This window comes from Phalacrocorax carbo, chromosome 1, assembly GCF_963921805.1.
Source record: "Phalacrocorax carbo chromosome 1, bPhaCar2.1, whole genome shotgun sequence".
Classification (NCBI taxonomy): domain Eukaryota; kingdom Metazoa; phylum Chordata; class Aves; order Suliformes; family Phalacrocoracidae; genus Phalacrocorax; species Phalacrocorax carbo.
In genome coordinates, this window is record NC_087513.1 from 78661341 (window position 1) to 78684501 (window position 23161).

The following is a 23161-nucleotide window of genomic DNA, read 5'->3' on the forward strand; positions in this document are numbered from 1 at the left end:
ACCTGTTTATTCAGACCAGATGATCTGAAGGCTTATTTCATTAAGCTTGTGGTTACTTGTAAGCATCAGAAATGGTTCTATCTCTGAAATCTGTGAAGTTGCAGAATGTAATTCACATATTTAATAAATAAGCTCTTTATTTAAGAACTGATACCTCCTCTTCTTTCTCTTTTAGAAGCTTGAACCTCTAAACAGCTCCAAGATTTTTTTAATGTTGCTGCTTTGCCATCTTTAATACTAGATGCTGAGTGGCATTTTAAAAATAGTATTAATTACCATATATTAGGTAGTGTATTTTTAAACTGCCTCTAAACTTCTAGTCAATGCAGCTCCTGAACTTGTTTCAGGCTAGCAATCCTGTAATCTTGAATACTAGGAGCTCTTCCGAGGTTGCTGCTACTGGTCTAACTCCCAAGAGCAACGATCTGAGGAGGCAGATTGTGTATCTCCAGCTGAGGTTCTTCAAAACATTGCCTGTATACCCCTTTGTTTTGTAGCTTTTGGCTAAAATCTTAGAGCAAGAAGAAACTGGAAGTTTTTGGGACTGAAAGCCGTTGAAATTTACTTGTCTTGTCCTGAATATTTGGATCTGTAGATGGGCTTGTGAAGATTGCCCAGAGCTTGCTGCTCTTAGAAAGTTTCAAGGAGTATGATGTTACAGAATATACTTCAAAGGGTGTATCTTTGCAAAGACACTGGCTCTGCAGAAACAAGTTAGTTTCCTTTCTTCGGTTTGATTTATGGCATACACTAATTAAATGATCCTATCTCGGTGCCTGTTCTTTGCTGTGTCTTCTAGAAAATGTGTTGTTCTTTGCAACGTGCAGCTACTATCTAAGCTACTAGCTTAAGAATTAATACCCCCAGATTTTGGTGAAAAACTTCTTTGCTGCTACAGCCTTGTGCATTAGTGACTGTTCCTGTCCTATCTTTAGCCCTGAGACTTTGTCCTTTAATGCAGGCTCCCCCTTTCAGGGTTTGGTTATGATCCATTGCTTCCAGTTTACTCTGCTCATGGTTACAGTTGTGGGATTAGCATTCCCTCTCAAATACTTCCTTGCACATGGAAAGCTTTTAAGACTTTCAACTTCAGTTCTGTTGCTTCCAGCCTTGTGATCTTTTTTTTTTCCTTTTAGTATTACTTAGTTCCTGTCTGTTTCCTAAGAGCAGAAGATCTGTCTCTTAAATTGTGATCGGTCTTTCTGTATTATGCATCTTTTGTTTCTGTTTCCTCCACCCCTATGATCCATCTTCTGTTTCTGTTCAAAGGAATAAGCATGGTTTTCAAGCCCTTGTGAGACAATAATTTATTTTCTGTGTATCTTCCATATTTCCAATATACCTCTGTAATGGTATGCTGATTTAATTCTTCTGAAGTATTGACATATTAAGTTGAACATATCTTAAACATGTAAGCAAATATACATACTCCATAAGCTAATACTCTTTTTCCAGTGCTGCTTTCCTTCAACAGCTGCTGCCTACCAAAGGATGCTATCTGAGAATTGACATACCCTTCCTTTAGGAAACAAAGCTGGAATTCACTGTTCAGTATCTGGAAGGTATTTCCTACTCACTCTATTTCTAGGTGATCACTACCAAGGTCCCCTGTCATATATGCAGTATGCTGAAAAGGCTTGCTAAGCACTGGCCTCTTTTGTTTTTTTGGTTTGTTTGGGTTTTGCCCTTTCAGTAAAAGTTTTTCCTTAAAAAATGCAGAGAGCTATGCCTTAGGCTCTGGAAAATTGTGGAGCCTTTAAAAAGTCATTCCTCTATGTTTCCCCACACATCCACTCCCTTTCGGGTTTGTATTAATCAAGAGCAGAGAAGTTTGTCACACAGTTTAGAAGCTACTGTATTTAGAAGGGAAACCAGCACAGAATGCCACATGAGATCTATTTTAGAATATTGAACCTGCAAACATATGTGTTTTGTAAAATAATTAGGAAAAAGTAGTACAAAATTACATTATAATTTATCCTAACCGAGACCAATGTGTATTCTAAAAGCTGTTTATTTTAGAAATACTTTGGTGGTTCCATTAGAGATGAGAGTATAGCTTGTGTCATCAGTTTTTCCAAGTGTGTGCATGGGGCAGTGTAGCTACTACGGAAAGAAAAAACAGGTTGTATTTTTGATTCCTGAAGAGCAAGGAACAAAAATCCTCCATTTTAAAATAAGAGGCGTAATATGCCTTTTGGCTTTCAGAAAAACGATATTAAGAGTGTGGTCAGCTGTTTGGCATTGGAAGTAAGATTTTTTTTTTTGAACATCCACTTTCTGTTTTTGAAACCGCAGCTCAATGACGACTGTAAAGATTAGGATGTGGGGCTCCCCCTCCCCATTTTTTGCCTTTGGTTATTTTGTCCTGGCTTATGGAAAGAAGTGTGGACAGAAACCAGTGCTCCTGTGGCAAGGAGTCTCGCCCATGGGCACAGATTTAAAGGCGAAGATGGAACTCCTCAGTAGAGTGCTTGCTGCTTAATTGGTATGCATGCGGTGCAGAAACCAGAAAATGTTACCTTCTTTTTTTCTTCTTTATTTTTTTCCTTTTTCATTTTGGGCTGGCAACTCTGTCTCTTCTCTCTGACAGTTTAGGGTGTCCCCCACCCCCTTCTTCAACTCTCCAGAAAGTAATTCTTATTTTTAATTCCAGGAATGTTAGAGTTATATTGCAGGTTCCAAGTTCAACTGTGGTTTTAAATAGTACTGACAATTGGAAAAGTTTCCTTAATTGTAGAGATCTGAGTAGCTTCTACTTTCTATTTGCAGTATTGGCACAGATCTCCCCAGTCTTTCAAAGACCAGCCTCACACATTTATTTATCTTATCACCTCTTTCTTCTTGTATATTTTGTGGAGAGGGGGGAGCAGGAAGTGATTGTATTGCTAATCATCTTCCAGTACTTTCTTGGTAGCTCTTCAGAAAGAAGTTATTCCAACTTTGCACATAAGTAAAAATGAATCTCTTTTTAGCACCTTTCAGATGTAGCTATCAAATTGAATGAGAGTGCCTTCTGAATCAGAGAAATACTACAGATAATCTGAACTCAGTCTTCTAGACCTGTGAGTTGACTTGGTGGACAGTATCATGGCCTGTAAAGAGGATGCGTGCATTATGGCTAGTACCTTTTGAAGATGGAATGATGTTCGCTGTCATGCTTGATTCAGCTCATGAGAGGAGTACAGTGGTGCTTGATACTTGGAGTTGAGTCTTAAATATGGAAATATGTTTCCTTATTCTTTGGAACGAGAGGTGCTGGACTTTGGGGTGGATTGTCTAGTTTCTAGAGGTCTTTGTGATAGCACGTGGCTTCATTTGTTCTTAAATAGCTTTATACTTGTAGTTGTTTTTAAAATAGTTTTGCTAGGGTGTTTATATCCTTGTGCAAGGATAAAAATACTTCTGCTAAAATATGTTCTGATCCTAAACAGTTCCTCATGAGACATATTGCTTTTTTAGCATCTAAAAAGGCTGGTGATATGGCTTTGAAAGGTTAGCTATCTAAATTTTCTTCCTTTTTTCTTCAAAATTTTGATGATTGGTTACTTTTTTGTTAAACTACAGTAAAAAAGCTATTTCATTCTTACTAAATATTTTGGATAGAGTGGCGTTACTGTAAGATGAAAAATGCTTTTGGTTTTGAGATCAGAAGTTTGATCAAATAGAGAATCGCCGTGTCTTTCTTTTCTTTCTTCTAAAATATTTGTGGGGGGTTTCTTCCTCCTTTTCTGAGACTGAGGACACTGTTCTCTAAACTTGCTAATGGGATCAAATCAGCTTAATATGGAGCATGACATTTGATGATAAAGTTGATTGCTTATACCCAGCTTTGATTGGAGCAAGCTTAGTGGTCATTTGGAATATACTGAGTGCAAATGTAGCTTATACCATTTCATCTTGGCTGCTTCTCAAGTTCAATTTGGTACAATGCAGCCCTTGTGCTATTGTGAAGTCTTTGAATGAACATCTCCTCCTGTATTTATCTACTATGTAAGCACTTGATTTTTTTAGGATTTTAGCCAAACAATTTTTTAAAAGTCAAGAAAATTGGCATATTTAACACTGTTCATTTGTTACTGTGTTACGCTTGCATAACAACTTTAATTTTCACCATTTCCTTCACTAAATTACAGTGGTCCTCAGTTTATCCCAGTGGTTCTGCTGTTGGCCTCCAAAGAGATTTTAAATCTCCTACCAAAGCCTTTTTCATGCATCTGAAATGCCATATTCAGTCAGTAACTCAACACTGAATGTCTTTTTTTATTTCAGAATTGTGGATGGTCTTACTTTTCCTCTTCTTCTTCCCTGCCCCAAATGAAAAACAGGAGAGCTGAGGACTAAAGATATTAGGTTTAGTTTGCTGCATCCTTGCATAACTACCACCAAAATTTTTGGGCATGATAGCAACAGTTGAAAGTGCTCTATTCCACTACTAATTATTCTGTTATCTCTTGGTGATGCTCTTGTAAAAAATGCTAGTGCTCTATTCTTTATGGTACAGTAATGCAGGAAGTGGATAAGGTAAAAGAGAAGCTTAAATACAGAAGCAGAAACTTCTACTTTTGCAATAGTAATCGCTGATGTGCACTTAGTAGCATTAAATCTTTTTCTTATAATTATGGATCACTTTTTAACTACAAGGCAAATAATCAAGGTTTCTTCAAAGTAAACTGTGAAAATTAAGATTTAAATTCATAGTCCCAACTGCAAAATTGAAAAATAGGGCTTCAGATTGTCTCCTTAAATGCTTTCACCATAATCCCTTGTCAGCTGAAATTTGTACATTATGAGGTTAAGTTCTGCACAACTCTGATTATTATGCTTTTTTCTTTTGCAGCTCCAGATAAAAGCCTTTGTTTCTACTCAAATCCTTAAAAAATAAAGTCAGTTGTTACCACTCTGAAGGTTTAACTGTGGATGGCTCGTATGCTGTGAATTGTTGGTTCAGGAATTGTAGAAGTGTTCCCCTTGACTGCCCTGCTGATAGCTTGATTCAGTTGTTATGGCTGAGTCTGTGCTGCTCAGTTGGAATACGTTTGTGCTGTTGACTTTGGGGAAGCCTGTAGGTTCAAATTTGTGTTGAGGAACTCTTGAATCAATGCTATGCTGCTCAGAATGCCAGTTTTAAGTTGATGATTCCCTATGCCTATGCCTATACTGTTTTTTTCCTTGAATGTGTGTACAAATATCTTTAAAAAAAAATCACAGCACAAAATAAGTTTTCTTCTCCCTCCCCTCTTAAAAATGTCTAGTTTACAGTAACTGAACCAGATGCTGGCTACGTCCACAGTTACCGTTAGAAATGTAATAGCTATTAATCTTTTGGACCTCTTGTTCTCCTATTTCGCCAATTGTCATTGAGTATTTGTCCAAAAAATACTTTGCTGCAGCTGGAAGGCTTCTATGTGATCTTCCTGTTAGCTCTGTAGTGGATTATGGATACAAAAAATAAAAGGCTGTCAGCAAAGTGAAAAGTAGGGAGGAGGTAGAGGGAATATTGAAATAACTTGGGTTTCTTATTATTTTAGCTATTCTTTCTCAGCAGCTTCATCAGCTCAGAAGATGCTCTGAGATTTGACCTGTAATTATTTTATATTTAGTAGACAGACACACTCCTTTTAAAAATGCATAGTTTAGTATGTGTATACCTATGCAGCATATATAACACTGTCAGTACTCCTAGGAATGTAATTTGAGGAGAAAAATGGTTTTATATACTTTGTTTTTCCTGTAATGCTGCGAGTACATGTCTGGGTTGAAATTAAATGAGTAGCATCTGCTGTTGACTGCTGTGAATGGTGCTTGGGAAAGTGATCAGTGTAAATACTGGCATTAGCACAAGGGTAGGCTGACCATACCTGCCTGCCTTGTAGAGCAAGGAGTGAGATTTGATTATCAGCTCAGGTTCCTGTTACACAAGGAGGGTATTTTTTGTAAGTTGAGAACAGTATTTTGCTGCCTTGCATCTGACAAAGAAGTTCCCATTTGCTTTGATGCTCTGTTAGAATTTCTTTGAAAGAGAAATTATTTGGGCTCTTTTTTGACCATTTGGTGGGCTTAAAAACAGTGTTGTGACAAGTAGCATAATATTTTTCAAGCCTGAATGTTGGCTTTTTGCTGAGATGCATGAACAATAGGATGAGTGTTTTATTGTTTGAATTGTGGTGTGCCTTTTTTATAACTGGCAAAAAAATCTAACCAGCTTTCCTTCCAGCATTTGAGTAAAAGTGCACTGAACTGATGGGAAATGGCCATTGCTGTATTAGGAAAAATACTGCACAACAAGGAGCAATTATTTGGTGACAATTTGTATCTATTAGCAAATAGGACCAGAAGCATGTCACATGGTGATCTATGAGTAAAAATAACCAGCACCATTTGGAGTAAATGTAGATGCTGTTTTTGTAGCACCAGTAACACTTTTTTTTTTCTTTAGGTTCTTGATTGTTACAGACCATTTGCTGAAATGTCCAGAGTTGGTGAAAGCCCTCTACGCCAAACTGAGCAATCAAGAAAGGTAACCCCAAAAACCAGTGTGGCTTTTAGTATTTAGCATTCCATATAGAGTATCCTGTTCACATGATTGAAAAACTGTGTGGTTTCATAGTTGGCACAAAATCTCTAAATACATGTTTCTATGTCAGTAATGGTTTTAAATTGGTTGGTTAACATTACAGCTTAGCCACAACTGGCAGTGATTTATGTAGGGTTGCAGAATCCAGGTTGGCGCCATTACTCAGTAAAGAAATACTTCAAAAAAAAAAAAAAAAAAAAAAAAGAAGACACAAGATTTCATGCCTGTGTCTTTATTTCGCTTCATTTCGTAAGAGCACCACACCCTGCAGTGTTTTACAGCTGTATTTGAAATGTCCTCAGCTGTTCATATTCCTGTTGTAATTGCAAGAAATTAAAAGGAAGCCTTTAGTGAAGTTGGAAGTGTATCTAATACTGGTTAGCAGAACCTAAAAGCATAGATGTGCAGATGCCCATGATGACTTAATCTTTTAGTATTTCCACTACTGGAAATCTAAAATGCTTCAACAAACCTTCACCTTGAAAGAAACTAGCTAGTCTTCGTTCAAGCGTTTGAGTAAATGTATGTTGACTTGATGGGGAATGGCCATGGCTATAATTGGGAAAATGCTCATTTACAATTGCTTCAATAAAGAATCAGGGAAGGTAAAAAATTATTTTGTTAGAATAGTCAACTTTGAGAAATCCTGTACTATAGTTCTACAGCTCCTCCAACTGCTTGAAGATCTTGTGATCTAGTTTATGTATTCAACATGGCTACTTTGTTTCCCATTTGCCCTGGGAAACTGCAAGTTCTCCCTGTAGTTTTTGCAGGTGAAAGAGAAAGCAGTAAATAAAACAGTCCCTTGATGTTTTTTTTTTTCCCGTGTGTTTTTTGCTGTGACTAAAGCCATGGTGTTATTAGAAATGGGGCCCAGACGCTGATCAGAGATTATAGAGAGACAAAAGGAATGGCAGGCAAAGAGAGAGTATATGATAGGTTGAGAACCACAAATAAAATATTGTCAATGCGTAGGTATGGGATGGGAAACGAGGGATGAGAATGATAAGGAGGGAAATACTGTTGTCTTCCTTTATTCAGGCTGACCAAATGGGAACAAATATGAGCTGTGTGCTTACTGTGCTTGGAGGTGGGGGCTCCTTAACCAGTTAGTAGGAAAGACTGTTTTAAGTGAATGAGCTAGATTTAACTCTTTTGAGGGATGTCATGAATGGAAGTTTCTTTGTATGTTTTTGTAATCCCCTTGAAGACAGCCATTACTGGGTTAGGTTGTTCAATTGTACTTAAAGCAATAGAAGTAATCATTTTCTAGAAAGGTCTCACTGGATTTGTTGCACACACTGTGCTACAGTGTTCAGCTATGTCGACTGAAGGGCTTTTGGTATAGGCATCATAAGGGTGATCACATGCAGGATGGCTAGTCACAGCATATTTGCTGAATTTATTATCAATCCCAAGAGTTCTGCAAATCAAGTAAACTCAATTAAGTTTTTCAAAAACATAATCACAGTACAGTTTATTATGAATTTGATACTGCTTAATTTACTGTCAAACATATGGAAGTAAGTGGTGTAGAAATAGTCCTTTTGCATCTGAGCCACAGAAGAAAACCCTGCCATGGCATCTTCCTATATAATGTTAGCATATTTAAGAATGCATTCTTTTGAGATATATGAGGAGACAATTCTAATTCAGATAAAAACGTTTTGACTGTCATTAACTGGAGAAAAAAAAGGAACCGTATAAACCAAAGCATAGGGAATTCATTGTTTCAAACAAGACAAGGAGCCTTCACCGCAAGAGTTGCTGCATTGGGTGTCCAGTAAGGCTGACTAAGTCATATAAATGAAGAAAGGACAGATGTGGTATTGAGGTGTCTGGGGAGAGCAGCTTGAGCTCATGAATAAATGGTAACTCTCAGTTACAAGATTCTCTATCATGCACATTAAATACACTTACTTTAAATGTATTTACTGAAACGAAATTAACTATGCTGAGAAAGTTTGCGAATACATACGTTAGTGGTGACTCCTAAAGTTGGCAGTTGCCTCAGATAACCAAAGTATCTGCAGTTGCATAACCGCAGTTATTTGCACTATTCACAGTATTTGCACTATTCAGAGTATTTCCTGTAATTGAACTCTAGTGCATTTGTGATACTGTGGCCATGGTGCGTGCCATGAAGTAGTTCTTGTTGAAGTGGATCAGGAATCTGAAGTTTCAATTAAAAGACAAATTCCTGACTTCTGGACAACTTTCTCTTTCATTTCCAAACAAACTTAAGTACTTTGCTGTTTCATGTCTGAGTTTGCAAATGGTCTGAAATAAATACTCTGATAATATGATGGGCTTTTTTAATGGTATTCTGGCTTTGAAAAGTGTATGATGATGTGACAATGCCTGCTGTTTCTCTGCAAGTGATTATTGCAGAAACATATGGCCACGATATTGAGCCAAAGGATTGTAGATTCTTGAATTCTTTGCCAGATTTGAGATTTCCCTGCACGTGTGTGCAAGTATTTGGCAGAAGTCATTAGAAAAAGCCTGCTTTGCTTTAATCCAAGTTAGCCTTGAGCATGGACAGTATAAGTTAATGCCTTGATAGTCTTAATTACATTGTAAAATCTTCAAAATGAGGACATCTGTGTTGTGCCTTTTAAGAAGGGGTCTTGCTTTAATTAACAGCAACAAAAATGCAACTGAATAGCTTCAGGTGTTTTTTAAGATGCTCGACTGCTTGCATCTTTAGTTTTGATTTTTGTGCTACTTCATGTGAAAGCGTTCTCAGTGAGTGATGTAGCCATTGATCAAATTACTAGCAGGGAAATAGGCATTTAAGTAGCGTAAGCGGCACTGTTTCTTGCTTATGTTCAGCTACAGGGCTGATAATGTCAATGTTGTAGTGGGTTTTTGTTCTTGGTGTTGCTTACAGACACAGAATAGCTGAAGGTAGTGTGGATTATAGTCCTTGAAAAATTTACCCATTTTCATTTAATAGGATGCTTACAAGTATTTTTTGAAGATTAGAGAATTGGAAAATTTCGAGGAAGGACCTAATTTGTCTCATAGAACTATTGCTGTCTGAAATGTTTCAGGAAAGAGAAGTCTGAGTCACAGAGAAAGAATGTCCCAAGTGTCTGGCACTACTAAAAGGTTATAAACCAAGCACGCTTGATATAAAAATTGTTTGGTGATAATAAAATTGATAGACTTTTGCAATACTATTTTTAAACAGGCTTAGCAGGACTTTGCTTTAATTTGCAATAATGAGCTTCCAGATTTAAATTGCACTTTAATGCTGTGGTTTATTTGCAGACTATAGGAAACAGAAATGTGTTTTACTGATGATTGCAAATACTTTATAGTAATTGTTCTAAGTTCTTGCCTATTTGGTCAGCTTCAGGAAGAACCGGTTTAAATTTGGCTAGGGGAAAAAAATGAGAGAGATTGACAAAATATCTTCCTAAGTGGTCCCTAAGGAAAAGAAAGATGACACAGCATATTAATTTCAAAATATAAATATAATTATAATATACAACATTATATTTTAGATATTAAACTGAGTTTTACAAAAATTCATTATAAGACATGCTAAAATCGGTACTAACAATTGTCTTACCTGTTGTACTTAGCTATGGGCAAATAAGTAGGAACACACTGTCATGTGAAAGGCTAAACAGTTGTGAGACTGTTCAAAAGAAATGAGCAAATTGCATTGTGTGCGAGAACTAACTTGGAAAAATTCGGGTGAGTCTTGGAAGAAAACTGAGAGAAACAATAGAAGAAAGGAATGTAAGGGAACTTGCACCAGAACAAAAAGCGTTGCTCTCAGGAAATTGTTAGCTGAATAGCAAGACTCGCTTGAAATTCAGGGGAAAGATGGGCATGTCCTGAATGTGTGTGTGGAAGAAAACTCAGGAGAACAGTTTTGACATGAATGCCTAAGGAGAACAGAAAACTTTTAAAAGAAATTACATACAGGTGGTGTTTTAGTGTCACTCCTGTTTCTCCAAAAGGATTATCGTTGTCTAAAAGGGCACCCGATTATATGGCAAGAGGAAGAATAATGCAAAAAATTCCCCTATTGGCAATAATTTAATCTCATTAATACCGTTTATGTATGTATGTGCGACCCTCCAACTTCTTTACAGAAGGATCCCTTGTTGTTGTTAAATGTGCGTTATTTGGACTACTGGTGCAACAATAGCTGACTGGACCTCTGTTACGCAGGAGGTAGTATTTTATTGGAATAATTCCCGTAAGCGTGAAGTCTGTGAGCAGCATGTTTTCATAGCTGAGCATACGCTTGAAAGGCTCTAAACTTGGTAAAAATTGGCACGTAAAATCTAGCCCTGTCTTGGGGATGAATGACATGTCTGTGCACTTAACTTGATTTTTGTATAGTATGCCAAATCTGAAAGCCTTTGTTCAGTTAGGGAAGTTGGGTAACTGGACTCTGGTAGTTTGTGGATGGGCAAGTGTGTGGTACCCAGCTGTGACCTGCAGAACAAGCAGAACAACTGTTCTGTGTCAGTGCTCTGTCACACATGTGAGCGAAGCCTGTGAGAGAGGTTACCAGTGTTTGACAGCCTTCTGTCTGGAGTCCCCCCTTTAGCAAATGTGTTGAGCGCATTTCTGTGCTACTGTGTTGAAAAAGCTTTTTGTCCTCATTCAGATTATTGTTTAAAGCAGCTGTATTAATGACATTGAGAGTTGAGTTTAGCAAGAACTGAGTAGCTGTTACGTGATTAATAGGGGTGGGTTCTTGGAGGTTAATAAAGCAGTGACCGTGCTTTTTCCACAGAAAAAGACATTTCTCTTCCCCTTGTGACAACCTGCTTGGTAAATTTAAAAAAAAAAAAAAAAAAAGCATTTGAACTATTCCACATGTTTAAATGTCAGTCCTTCCATCTGAATTGCAAATATTTTAGTGAAAGAAAACCCTGAGCCTGCTCTTGAATTCATTCAGTAAATAGCGCTCTTTCAGGTTGAGAGAATTACAGTGGGACTTCACTAACCCATGTGCTCCTCTGTGCTGAGGGAAACTGTAGGAGGGCCCCTGCCATGTTAAAGTCCTGCTTCCACAAAATATTCCCAATTTGCCCGAACAACGTTAAGGGGTATCAGGAATAAAACAACATTAAAGCTGTTAAAATATATGACCCAAGAACATTTTATGGAGCAGCTTTGTTATATATGCACTTACTTGCTGGTTTAATACACTGAATAACTCTTCCTGTGTATATGAGTAATTAACGTGGATTTACTGTAGTCTGTCTAGTGGCAATTATAAAACACTATGAAGAACCGAGTGTGCATATCAATTTTTATTTCCCCTGTTTCTTCTCAGAATTGGTTTGGGTTTGGGGAGGAGAATTAGTGAAGGACTCTGTGCAAGGCAAGGGCTGTGAAAAGCTGGTATTTTCAAATGGAAGCTGACAAATAGTCTGTGTTTATTTTGCTGAACTTAACAACAGCTTTTAAGAGCTGTTTTGGTGCAAATTTTAGATATATGGAATCTGCCATCACAGTAATGTTATGTTAGGACATAAGAAATTAGAAACTGAAATAGACTTGAGAAAAATATTGACTGTCTGGCCAGATTGTATTAATTGAATGATGAATTAAATTAATGGTGTGCAGAAATAAACCAGTGAACAGGACTTCATTGCCAGTGTTCACAAGACTTACTAATTTTAAAAAACAGCTCTGTTACTAGGGTGCTCATTGTATCATTTTTAACAACTGTATCTGCTTATTCTACTGGTGATTCTATATGGCATAGTGAATTTGATTGACAAGTTGTTTTCTGATTCTAGAGTTACTTTGTTAGAGCTGATAATGGCGAAAGTAAGTGAGAACAACCCCGTTACCAGTGAAGAAATGAATGTGTTCGTGAGACATGCTGACTTCCTTGCAGGCTGTTTCCAAGAGAAATGTGAAGCTGTGCTCAAATTAACTTCTGCAGCAGATGCAGATGAGGAGGTATGGCTGATAAAACATTATAGTACAAGTATCTGAAGTGGTGGATCTTCATTGTCACTATTACCCAAGCGGCAATTGTGTATGTTCCCAGTTTACTTTATATTAGGAAAGTAGTGACAGAGTTCACAGGAGAATCTGTAAGACAGCAGTCCAATTTTGCTTTGAATTTGAGGATGACAAAGAATACGGTACTTTGAGATAGAAATAAATCCACCACATTGTTAAAGAACTCCAAATTTTTAAAATGTTCAAGCTGTCACATGTTTGTGTGTTTTATTATGTTCTTACTAAGGACGACTTCTATAATTCGTTCGGGTTGTGAATTATATTTTATTCAAATACAAAACAAAATTTAAAATACTTATTTTATTTATAGGTGGGAAGCAGCCTCTCTTCCCCCCCTTAAAAATCGGGTAAAAACGAAGAAAGTGCCTTTTTTTTGGTTGTTGTTCTCCTCCCCCTCCCCGCAGTACTAAAGTAAATCTTGTGGTTTTTTCTTTTTTTTTTTTTTAAGACTTACATAACTGGTGATAACTTGATAATTAATACACCATTAAGGTCCCAAATACTAGTTCCTTGAATACGCATTTGGCTACTTGTAAGAGGGGTGTTCCTGATCTGTTTGGGACCTGGAACATCAAGTTCTGATCATGGAGAGCTGTGGGATGTGTGTGATTGCTCAGTGCAGGGGAGCTGTCTGAAATGTATAGTGATCCTTTTTGCAAGCGAGGGCTTTTGTTACTGACTCTTCCCCATTTGCCAATGATCTGGGGCTTTCTGGTGGATCTTGCATGGCTCTGACAAAGCAGCACTCCTGGGGCCCGCTAGTGTGCACAGCATCAAGTTGCAGAGCTTGCTGGGCTCTTAGCGGCAGACGGCTCCTGTCCCCTGAGCACCGACACTTGCCCCAACTGCAGTCCACTTGGAAGAAATCTGTTATTGCCTCAGACTTAATGAACCCGTTCTGTTGAGGATGGCCACAATGAAGTCCCTTTGCAAGCTAAATAGGAAGGCTTTTATGGGTCACAGATGGTTTGTGGGTTGCACTTTGGGAACCTCTGATGCACAGCTGAGTCCTGCATGGCCTTGTTTTATTTCCTCCTTATGAAGTATCCAAGAGTTGCTGGCTACTTGCCACACCATATAGAGCAGTAAGGAGGTTTAGGCCATCTAAGGGTAGAGGTCTTTTTAAATAATCTGGTGTTCTATTTTTCCTCTTACTTTCAACAAGCTGCTTAGAGATCTAATGCCACCTTTGGGAAAACAGAAAGCAACTTGCACCATAACTTGCAGTGACCTTATTTGTGCTGTGTTAGGTCATTGTATTGTGAGTAGGCAGTGCCAGGTCACACTGGTCTCAGTTCTTGATCCCTCTCATATAGATAAAGTTTTAATGTTTTCAGCTGAATTGGGGGTGAAGGTTGTTTTTTTTAAGACAGCTATCCAGAAAACTAAAATCCTGAGAAATCTAATATGTTTTATTCAAATGTAGAATTAGTTAATCACTGATTATCACTGATCAGTCATGCTTAGTTTCAAAGTGTAATTAATGTATTTTCTTAATATTTTAAAAGGATATTTAAGAACAAGTCACATCTAGCTTCTGTCTTGCCAAGTGACTACAGTGGTATGTTGAAGTTGTGTTAATCAACAAATGTGTCGTTGGAAGCATTTTATTGTTAAAACAAAATTAATCTGCAATAGTTTCATTTGTAGAAGTTCTTGAGAACAGCTGTCATAACTAATTCAATATCAAAGTGAAAAAAAATCAATCTCTAAATTCTTTTATAAGATAATGTTAGACAGTGTTGTACTTGCTGATTTTGTTTGTTTGTATAAATGGGCACAAGAATTTTAAATGTATCTTGAGAGGTGTTATGAAAAGATATTAAAAATCACTTTATGAGGAGGTGACAGTTGGATGCATTTAAAAAAACCCAGCCAACCCCAAGCACACAGCAATCTCTTACTACGTGTCCAAGAATTACAGCTTCCCACCCCTCAACCCCAACTGCTTAGTCTAAGTTATGTTAGAAAACTTAACTGACTGCTTCTGGAAAAGGTATCAGCTTGGCAGTAAGGACATTTACTGAGACAATTCCATCTTTTTTTCCCCTTCCTTCTCTCTCCATTGCTCCCCACCCCTTCCCCCACTCCACCCCATTTGGTTTTTGGTTTCAGTTCTGGAAAAAAACATTTGTTTGCACCTAGCAGAAGGAGGTCTCTGTCCAACCTGAAGGTGCTGGGACAGCAGTATTGAGAATATTACTGTATAACTTGCCTTGCTCGACACTGACTTTTTATCCTTCTCTCACATAAACATGATATATGATAAGTTGAGTATCACGATTGGTGTGGGAAATATGGATCATTTAATGAGCACAAAATATACATCATAATAGCTGAATAAATGGAAAGCAATGACAAGAATAGTTTTCAAAAGTGTGTGTATATGCATATTGTGTGTACACATTTATTCGTAACACATGCTTGCCATGGGAAAAGAGAAGTTCCAGCTTAAATTCATAGAACTGTTTCTCTTCTAACTAGAAATGATCAAAAATTGCACCAATTTCTCCTGAATTATAGAAACATTTTCGTTTTGCGTAAGAGTTGTACTTAACTGAAGAAAGTGCAATTGTGCATGTAGAGTCTGTCATTAAAACTGCTTTAGGCAACATCTGTGATATTAAACTAAACTCTGTCTGGACTTCGCTGTGGCCCTGAAGCCAAGTGCCTTGGTCAGGCTATGTCTGTGCTAGTAAGCTATCTTAGCCTCCAAAAGTGGGAGGCCACATTTGAAAACTGTCTTTTGGGAACAGTCCTTGAACTGGCCTGACTCCCAAAATGTTGTCTGGGTGTCCCATCCACTGTTTAATTTATTATATGTAGACACTGCCCTTTTTTCCCCTAGGGAACCTCAGGTCTTGTAGCTTCCATCTCAAACCAATGGAAAGCTAATCATATGCTTCTGTAGTGCTTAAACCAATGTTTAAAATAGCTTTTCCATTATAAGCCTGACTTCAACGTCAGTTTGCTTTCACTAACTTTCAACCATACTTGCAAAATAAAACCTTTCCCTGGGTTTTAAGTTCTTATTTTATCTCTTCATAAGGAACATCTTTTCTGACTCTGTCTCTCAATATGTTTATTTAAAAACTCTTCAATTATTTCCTTATTTACTTTTTTGTTTATATCTACATCAAGATGGCTGTCAGATTTAAAAATGTTTTAGGGCTTGAACAGCATCTTGTTGTTGAACTTAAAGAGGAACTATTCTGCTTTATTGCCTTTCTTTTGTGTAGGTGGGGGGGTGGGAAGGAAAGTTGGAGCAGGGGGAACCCAACCAGAGATGTTTAAACAGTTTTTAAAGTATCAAGTTTCAAATACAGATAAAAATTTAGGGGTTCTTTTGTCCTTTTAAAATAATCTTTTCCTTTTCTCAAGTCCAGATGGAACAGTTGCTGAACTGAGCCAGGTGGTGGGGTAAGAGAAGGGGACAGATGGTAGTATAAAGCCCTGGGAAGAAATACGTAGTGGACAGTAAAGAAAGGCATTTAAAAAAAAGAAAAGGGGGGTGGGGGGTGGGGTAGGGAAGGATAAGGCTGAGAAAGGGAAAGCCACACCTCACAGTATGCACTACTACAGAGCTTGTATTACGTACATGGTTACTGGGGTACACTAGGCAGCAAGGGCCATTGTACCTTACTGGTGTGATTTAGAGTTGCCTATTCATACTTGTTTGCTTTACAGTTGTAAAACACATAACCTTTTCTTGTGCAAAGGTAGGTGTTAAGTGTTTGAGCTGAAGAGGCTTTTGGTTAAGCTACTGTCTTGTAACAATGCAAAATGGCTTAAACTTGTACATACCTGCTTACTGTCCATGAATTACAGTTGGGGTATTCTTACTTTATAATAGGACAATGACCAATGTATTCAGAGGCTGTTTTTTGCTCTGTGAAGCAGTTTATTGAATAACTTAGGGCAAGATCTGCGCATTCCCACACCTGTGTGAGGAAAAAAATGAAAATACAGCTTTAGGACCTGGACCCTGTACTGATTCATTGTCTTCCAGGAGCATAGGAAGGAGCAAAGAATGGATATAATCATTGTACTTAATTACTGAGCACTATTGTTGATGAGTTAAATTATGTTATATTGATTATATGGATTAAAAAATATTATACTGTTGGTAAGTAAACATCTCTCTGTCCTGGACCAGACAAGGCAGGAATAGTTACTGTGACCTGTGTCTGAGCCTTTTCAAGGCTACTTGCAGTTTACGTACCACACCTTGTGTGGAATCATCTGGCAGTCACAGTCTGGTTCTTGAGCAATATGTGGTGTTCCAAATTATGCCATAGGCTCTTAAGGTAGTTTCTGTAACTGCTGGATTGTCATTATAAGCACGCATCAACATAGTCTGTGAGAAAAAATAGTTCTCTGGCTGAATAAATAATATGCAAATAAAATTGTGTGTCTCATACCTAACCAAAATGCTGCATCTATGATCCCAATCCTATTTACCCAAGAATAATGTAAATTCTCGCAGCCAAAGTTCATTTGACCACAGAACTTTACAGAATTCCTGCGGATAACAAATTGGTGTCTTGCAGGCGGTGTTTGTGTCTTTAAAGTGGGACGCTCCGACTGAATAAACTCAAAGAAAACATTTCTACAGAAATAATTTTCTCAGCTAGTAATTTTCTGCATTTCTGCTTTTGGAAGCTACTGTGTTTTTGTTAAAATTTTATCCCTTATGGCTCTGTTTTGGTTTCCCCATGAGTTTTCAGGGCAATATAACACTGCTTAACTGTAGAAAAAGAAATTATTGCAGCGTAATACATTATTGTTATTGTAGAAAGATGTCCTCGTTTTATATAAATTTATTCTTGGCAGTTTAGAAGATCTGCAAAGAATCTGAGGTACTGAGAGTTCCTGTCCTCTGTTTAGATCATCAGTTTTATGTTCTTATGGTATCCTTCATAGGCCATTTTCAGAAATGTAATTTTTGTTCACAGGAAGCGCTGGTTACAATTCGTCTTCTTGACGTTCTTTGTGAAATGACATCAAATAACACACAGCTAGAACATCTACAGACTTTGCCTGGTTTGCTTGAAACAGCCATAGGTGAGTGAAAAGCCACAAGGTGTATTAACCATTGGCTTGCTCCAAGTCATGCTGCTCTGTGAATGAAAACATGTTTTTCACAACTGGTGGTAATTATGCTTCTGACCTTTTAATAAAGTAAGTAAATAAGAGATTGAGTTAATCTACGTTTTCAAATATTTGATTTGTTCCTGGAATTTTTCTGCTTCTCTACTTGCTCTGTTGGCTCCTGTTACCCAACAGAGCCTTGATTCAACTGTCAGCAATGCGCTATTTATACAGTAAGAGTTGTGCAAAGGATAGCTGCTTTGTATGTTCTTCTACTGGCTGAATGGGTGTGGAAGAATTTCCTCAAGTAGAAAAAGAATTTCCCCATGCCTGTTCCCTTCTGTTTTCCAAATTCCTAAAAACTGAAACTAAGTACAGTTTGAATGTTCCTAACCAAACACAGTGACTTTTAAGGGTCGCTTTGAAAAAAAGTTTTCTTCTGCTGAGAAACAACAAATGAAGGGCTGTACACAAAGGCAATTAAGCCAGGATGGTCTGGAGAGACTCTATATACTCAAGAAGGAAGGAGGAGGAAGTATACATATACTGACCTGTGCCTTCCTCAATCTTAGCATTTTTCTAAGACTGATGTATGCCATTGCTTTCTGAGAAGATTGTAAAGCTTATTGATTTTAAAGATAAATATTTAGTATTTTGGCTAAAAAAAAGAAACAGCTGAAACAGCTGTCACTGACTATTTTGAGATGTTTGGAGGGTCCTTGCTGAAAAAAACCAAACAAACAACAAAACAAGACCAAAAAAACCCCAAACCTCTATTTTTGATGACAGGTTCATAGTTTTATTGCTTACAGCAAGATGACTAACAACAAAATATATATTGTGGATGTGTGTGTTCCGAGGAAACTCACTTATGCAATGTATCATCTGAAAGCTTGTGAAAGTCTTTCAACTTAAGTGAGAATTTCAAGGAGATGCAGGTCAGTTAAGTTTAGCAGCCTATAGGCCAGTCCTCCTTTCTCTAGCTGTGCACAGACTGACTTTTCTCCCCAGCCTGGTGAAACACGGGTGTAGGCTAGAACATTGCTACCATGTGCATCCTATGCATTTCCCACATGCCCTCAGCCAACAGGAATTTATCAAATTGTAGAGTTTTTCTTTAAGACACTCTTTTGGCTACAAGACTGCTTTAATCCTGGACTAGCAGAAAGGGTGAAAAACTATATTGATGTGTTACCACCTTTGGTATTTAAGTCTCAAGACCAGAAGAATAAGGATAGATAGTGCAAAAAATTTTAATCCAATAGATCTTTTGATGAAGCAGTTCTTCAGTTTATATAATGAGAAATTTCCTATTAGAAATTACTAAAAGATTGATTAAAAGATCTGAAAAATATCTGAATTATCTTTTAAGTATCAGCTAAGGAGTCTGCTTTGCTATTTTCAATAATTGTTGGATTAAGTTAGACAATAATACTGCAGTGTTAATAATATCTTTAGCACTGTTAACAACTTGATTGCACAGTGTTTGGGGACTATCACCAGGGAGGTAAATGGTCTTTTGGATTGAGGGGCATTTTGGCAGAGTTGCTCTTTGGGATAATGAGAGAACAGCAGACTGAGGTCTCCTTTAGTTGAGAGCACGGGTGATATCCTGGGAGCAGTTGCTGTGTTGTGTTGATGTGCAGTGTTTGAGAGGAGCGTTGTGCTCTCTGGGTTGTCGTCATGCATGGAAGGTGGCTGCTTTTCTTCTACCTTTTCCTGTGCCTCTCTTTCCAGGTAGGTGTGTTGCGCATTGCATTTTTGTCTGCACTGTAATAAAATTTGAAGAGTTTTATTTACTTTTTTATGGGTCTTCTGTTTTGTTTTTGTCTGTTTGTTTCTAATTGTTTTGTTCAGGGGTCCCTCTTAAGGGCAGGCAGAAGGTTTGGGAAGACCATGGAATTCCCTCTTGTGTATTTATTTATACTAAGACTATAAGGCAAGGAAGCACGCAGAGTGAATGCCAGGAGAAGGATGTGAGATGCTGCCGATTTTTATGAAATTAGAAAGGCAAAGAAATTTCTGTGGAAGAAGTTTGTGTTAAAAGCTATTTTATTATGACATTTTTTAGGGGCAATCAGGAGATTGGTTGGCTTTTCCTGGTTCAAAATGTGAACAAATGTAAGTGGTAGCTCTCATACGGGAGGCCTCTAGGCCCTATGATAGTTTCATATCTTAAAGAAACTACCAAAAATGTAGTTACCTCTTTATCAGCACAGAGATTATTTTTTTTTTTTGTCTCTTGTATCAGCCATCTGGCAGTGATACTGTAATATGAAGACCTATGAAGTTTCTTCTAATTTAAATCCAGGAAATCTAGTGCCCGTTCCACTATAGATGATGTCATACCTGGAGCAGAAGGTGTATAGGCCTTTATTACTGCCCTGTGCTATAGTGAAACCTGGTTTCACTACGTCTTTATTGTTCCAATGTAAGTTGCATGAAGCATCTTGGGGACAATGGTATGACAGGCTATTTATTAGTATTACAGGTCACTTAGAGGAGAAATGCTTAATTTTTAAATATAGTGAATTGGTTTCTCAGCTGTATGGGCTTTCAGGCGTTCACATGATTTCAAGTTTTCTTCTGGGTGTGGTCTCTTTGTGGAATGTTGTTTTCACAGATTTTAGTTTACCTTCTCCCTGATTTCTCTCTGGAGCATTGTAGAAAAGATCCTAGTTGCTGTAAACTAGCATCTACCATACAGGAACATTAGTATTTCTCAGTTGACAATATTATGGCACTGAAGGATTTGTAAAGTTGTGTCAAGGTGCTAGATGTACTTGAAATCTTTTCTCGTACGACAGAGCTGGGAACAGACAGAAGAGAGGAAAAAAAGGAGTTATGTGATTAGTTTGTGTTGCTGTGACATTTTGAACTAAAGGAAGTTTTCAGAAGAGCTTGTTTTTAGAAATATATTTATGGTCCCGGAATCATTGACAGCCTACAAATTCTGACTCTTCAAGTACAGACCAGTAGCACCAGCCTTCAGACTTAATGTCTCATGTGAAAAGGATGCAAAAGTACCGTCTGATGTTGGGATGACCTCTTATGGTTTTACTAGCAGAAATCAATAAGTGCAAGTTCTTTGACATATTGCTGACTACCTGAAATTACTTTAACTTTGAACTTAACAATTAGTAGTAAAGCTCTGTGCAAAGTTATACTAATTAAAATATTCTTGTTTTCTGTAGATACCCTGAGATTAACTCATCTTGCTGGGAAGCAGGCTGTAAATATTTTCACTGCCACACATGCTATGACAGGGCAGGAAGAAATTTCACATCCAGCTGTGGGTTTTAAATCTCACCTAATTCGTTTGATTGGAAATTTGTGTTACAAAAATAGGGAAAACCAAGATAAGGTAAGTTTATACCTTTTTCTGGCAGAACTCTGACATGTGTATGTCAGATGTGTATGCCTGACTATGACTTCGCTGATGAAAATATATTGATGATATACAAATAGAGATTAGAACTGGTCATGTAAAGGAGGTAAATTTTTTTTAGTGTCTTTGAGTTACTGTAACAGGTATGCTACCTTTCCAAATAACAATGTGATGTGTGCCTGTCTGCATTTTACTTCAGTCCTAAAGAATGCAAACCAGTGCCTAATTCCTTTATTTTTTTCACATTTGCACTTTCTTCAAAAAGAAAATGTCTGAGACTAAACCTCAAATTTACTTTGAAGAGAAATGGATGGGAATTGTTGCATGAACTTAATTTTTAAATCCCTGAATTAGTCTCTAATGCTTTTTCCTTCCCCCTCCTTAAATTTTTTCATGCCACTTTAAAAAGGTAGATCTGCTTCCATCAAATCACTTTGAACCCTTTAGCTTTAGAATTCCTATATGGAAAATGAGTTTTGTTTCCACAATGAGGAAAAAGAGGAAAAAGGAACATGTTTTTAAACATGAAACCTTTTTTTCATAGAGTGATAAAAGATGTGGCTTTCCTCCAGGACTTGTTAGATTAACTGCTTTTCTTGCTGAAATTAGGTTATGAAATAATGTTGTCTTGCGGTTCATCTGAGCACTTCCATAAACCAAGTAGGTTATTTTTCTCATTTGGCCTAAGCAATCACATAGTGTATTACAGTGGCCTCAGCTTAATGAAAGCTTTCTGTTTCTGTAGGTCTTCCTTGTGAGTTTCTTGTAGAGAAATGCTCTGTTGATTCCCATATATTCCTGTTCACTTTCAAGTGTCTTTCCTTATGACAGCCTTGTTCTGGAAGGAAGTGGTTTTGAGTAGCCTTTGTTATTGATATTTGTTATTGAACAGGGAAATTTGGGATTGTTTTCGTTTCTTCATTATTTTGAATCAAGGTTTTCACCTGCTCTGAAGGAAGCAATTTATAGGCTGGAAAATTAAAAACATTGAAGAAGGGCTGTATCAAAGAAGGAGTAAAGGAGATAATGGAGTGTTTTTACTTCTCTTTTATGATGTCAAATAAGGCCCATGTCAGCAAGTACCAAAAATACAGTAATTAATACTGGTTATTCTGTAGGAAGTTACATCTGATTACATATTCTGGGTCTAATTCTGTGTTGCCAAGGAGCTATTGAGACACTGAGTACTGCAAAATCAATCTCTGTTAGAAGCTTCAGTTTCCTAAATATTTTTTGTTGATTACTTCATTTCACAAAGATAATAGATTCTTTTCTACTGATGCCGTCAAGTCTCGTTTCAACTGCTGCAGTGTCTACCAAGTTAGACTTTTATAATAGCAGCAGGGCATTTTCATTGTGTATGAAGGGAGCGTTCCCATTTCCTTGCAGCTTTTTCTGCAGGGTAGAGAAATGGAAAATCTGAGAAATGCTACCCTCTTTGTCTGACAAATGCTAATAATATAGGCATATAGATGGGAAATATGGTAATGATCCTCCCTTTCACCATTCGTATTACAGTATATAATAAAAGATTTTAATATTTCTGAAAAACATTATTAATCCTATTAATCACTCTTGTATAGCTTTGGCTCTGACCCGTTATGATGTAATATATGTTCATGTAAGTGAAATACATTTTTGTGGAATACCTTATGATAGTGGAGGGGAGGGAGTTGCTTTCATTTTGAAAGGGTTGATTTACTGCTTATTGTTCATTTTCGCGGGGATTTTCAAAGGCCCCTGGAGCAATTAGGCATGCAGGCTTAGTGTTTTCGATGGAAGTTGGGTATTAACTTGCCTTAAACTGCCTGCAAATATTATTGCTTTATGCTGTCTTGAAAATTACTTAGATTCTTGTGTGTGATATCATGGAACATTATTTAAGTGCCGTTGAAACATTAGAAATGCCAATAGTATGATATCCTGTCTGTACCTTCAGTTTATTTCATATATTTAAATTGGTTCTAATAAATGCACTTGTCATTTTTAAGGCATTTTCCATACATAAACACATGCTCGTGAGGACAGAGCAAGCTGCCCATATCATTGTGCAGACAGGAAAACTGAAGTTTTGAGATGGGAGTGAGTTGTTC

At 37.3% G+C, this 23161-nt stretch overlaps 1 protein-coding gene across 4 annotated transcripts in view; it reads left to right on the forward strand.

Annotated features, from left to right (window-relative positions):
• Positions 1-23161, forward strand: part of ATXN10 (ataxin 10) — a 106735-nt gene that overhangs the window by 37800 nt on the left and 45774 nt on the right. For all 4 annotated transcript variants that reach the window (XM_064461361.1, XM_064461371.1, XM_064461380.1 and 1 more), the window contains exons 6-9: positions 6440-6520; positions 12358-12523; positions 17545-17653; positions 20875-21044. In XM_064461361.1, coding sequence (XP_064317431.1) covers positions 6440-6520; positions 12358-12523; positions 17545-17653; positions 20875-21044 — 526 coding nt within the window. The remainder of the gene's footprint in view (positions 1-6439; positions 6521-12357; positions 12524-17544; positions 17654-20874; positions 21045-23161) is intronic.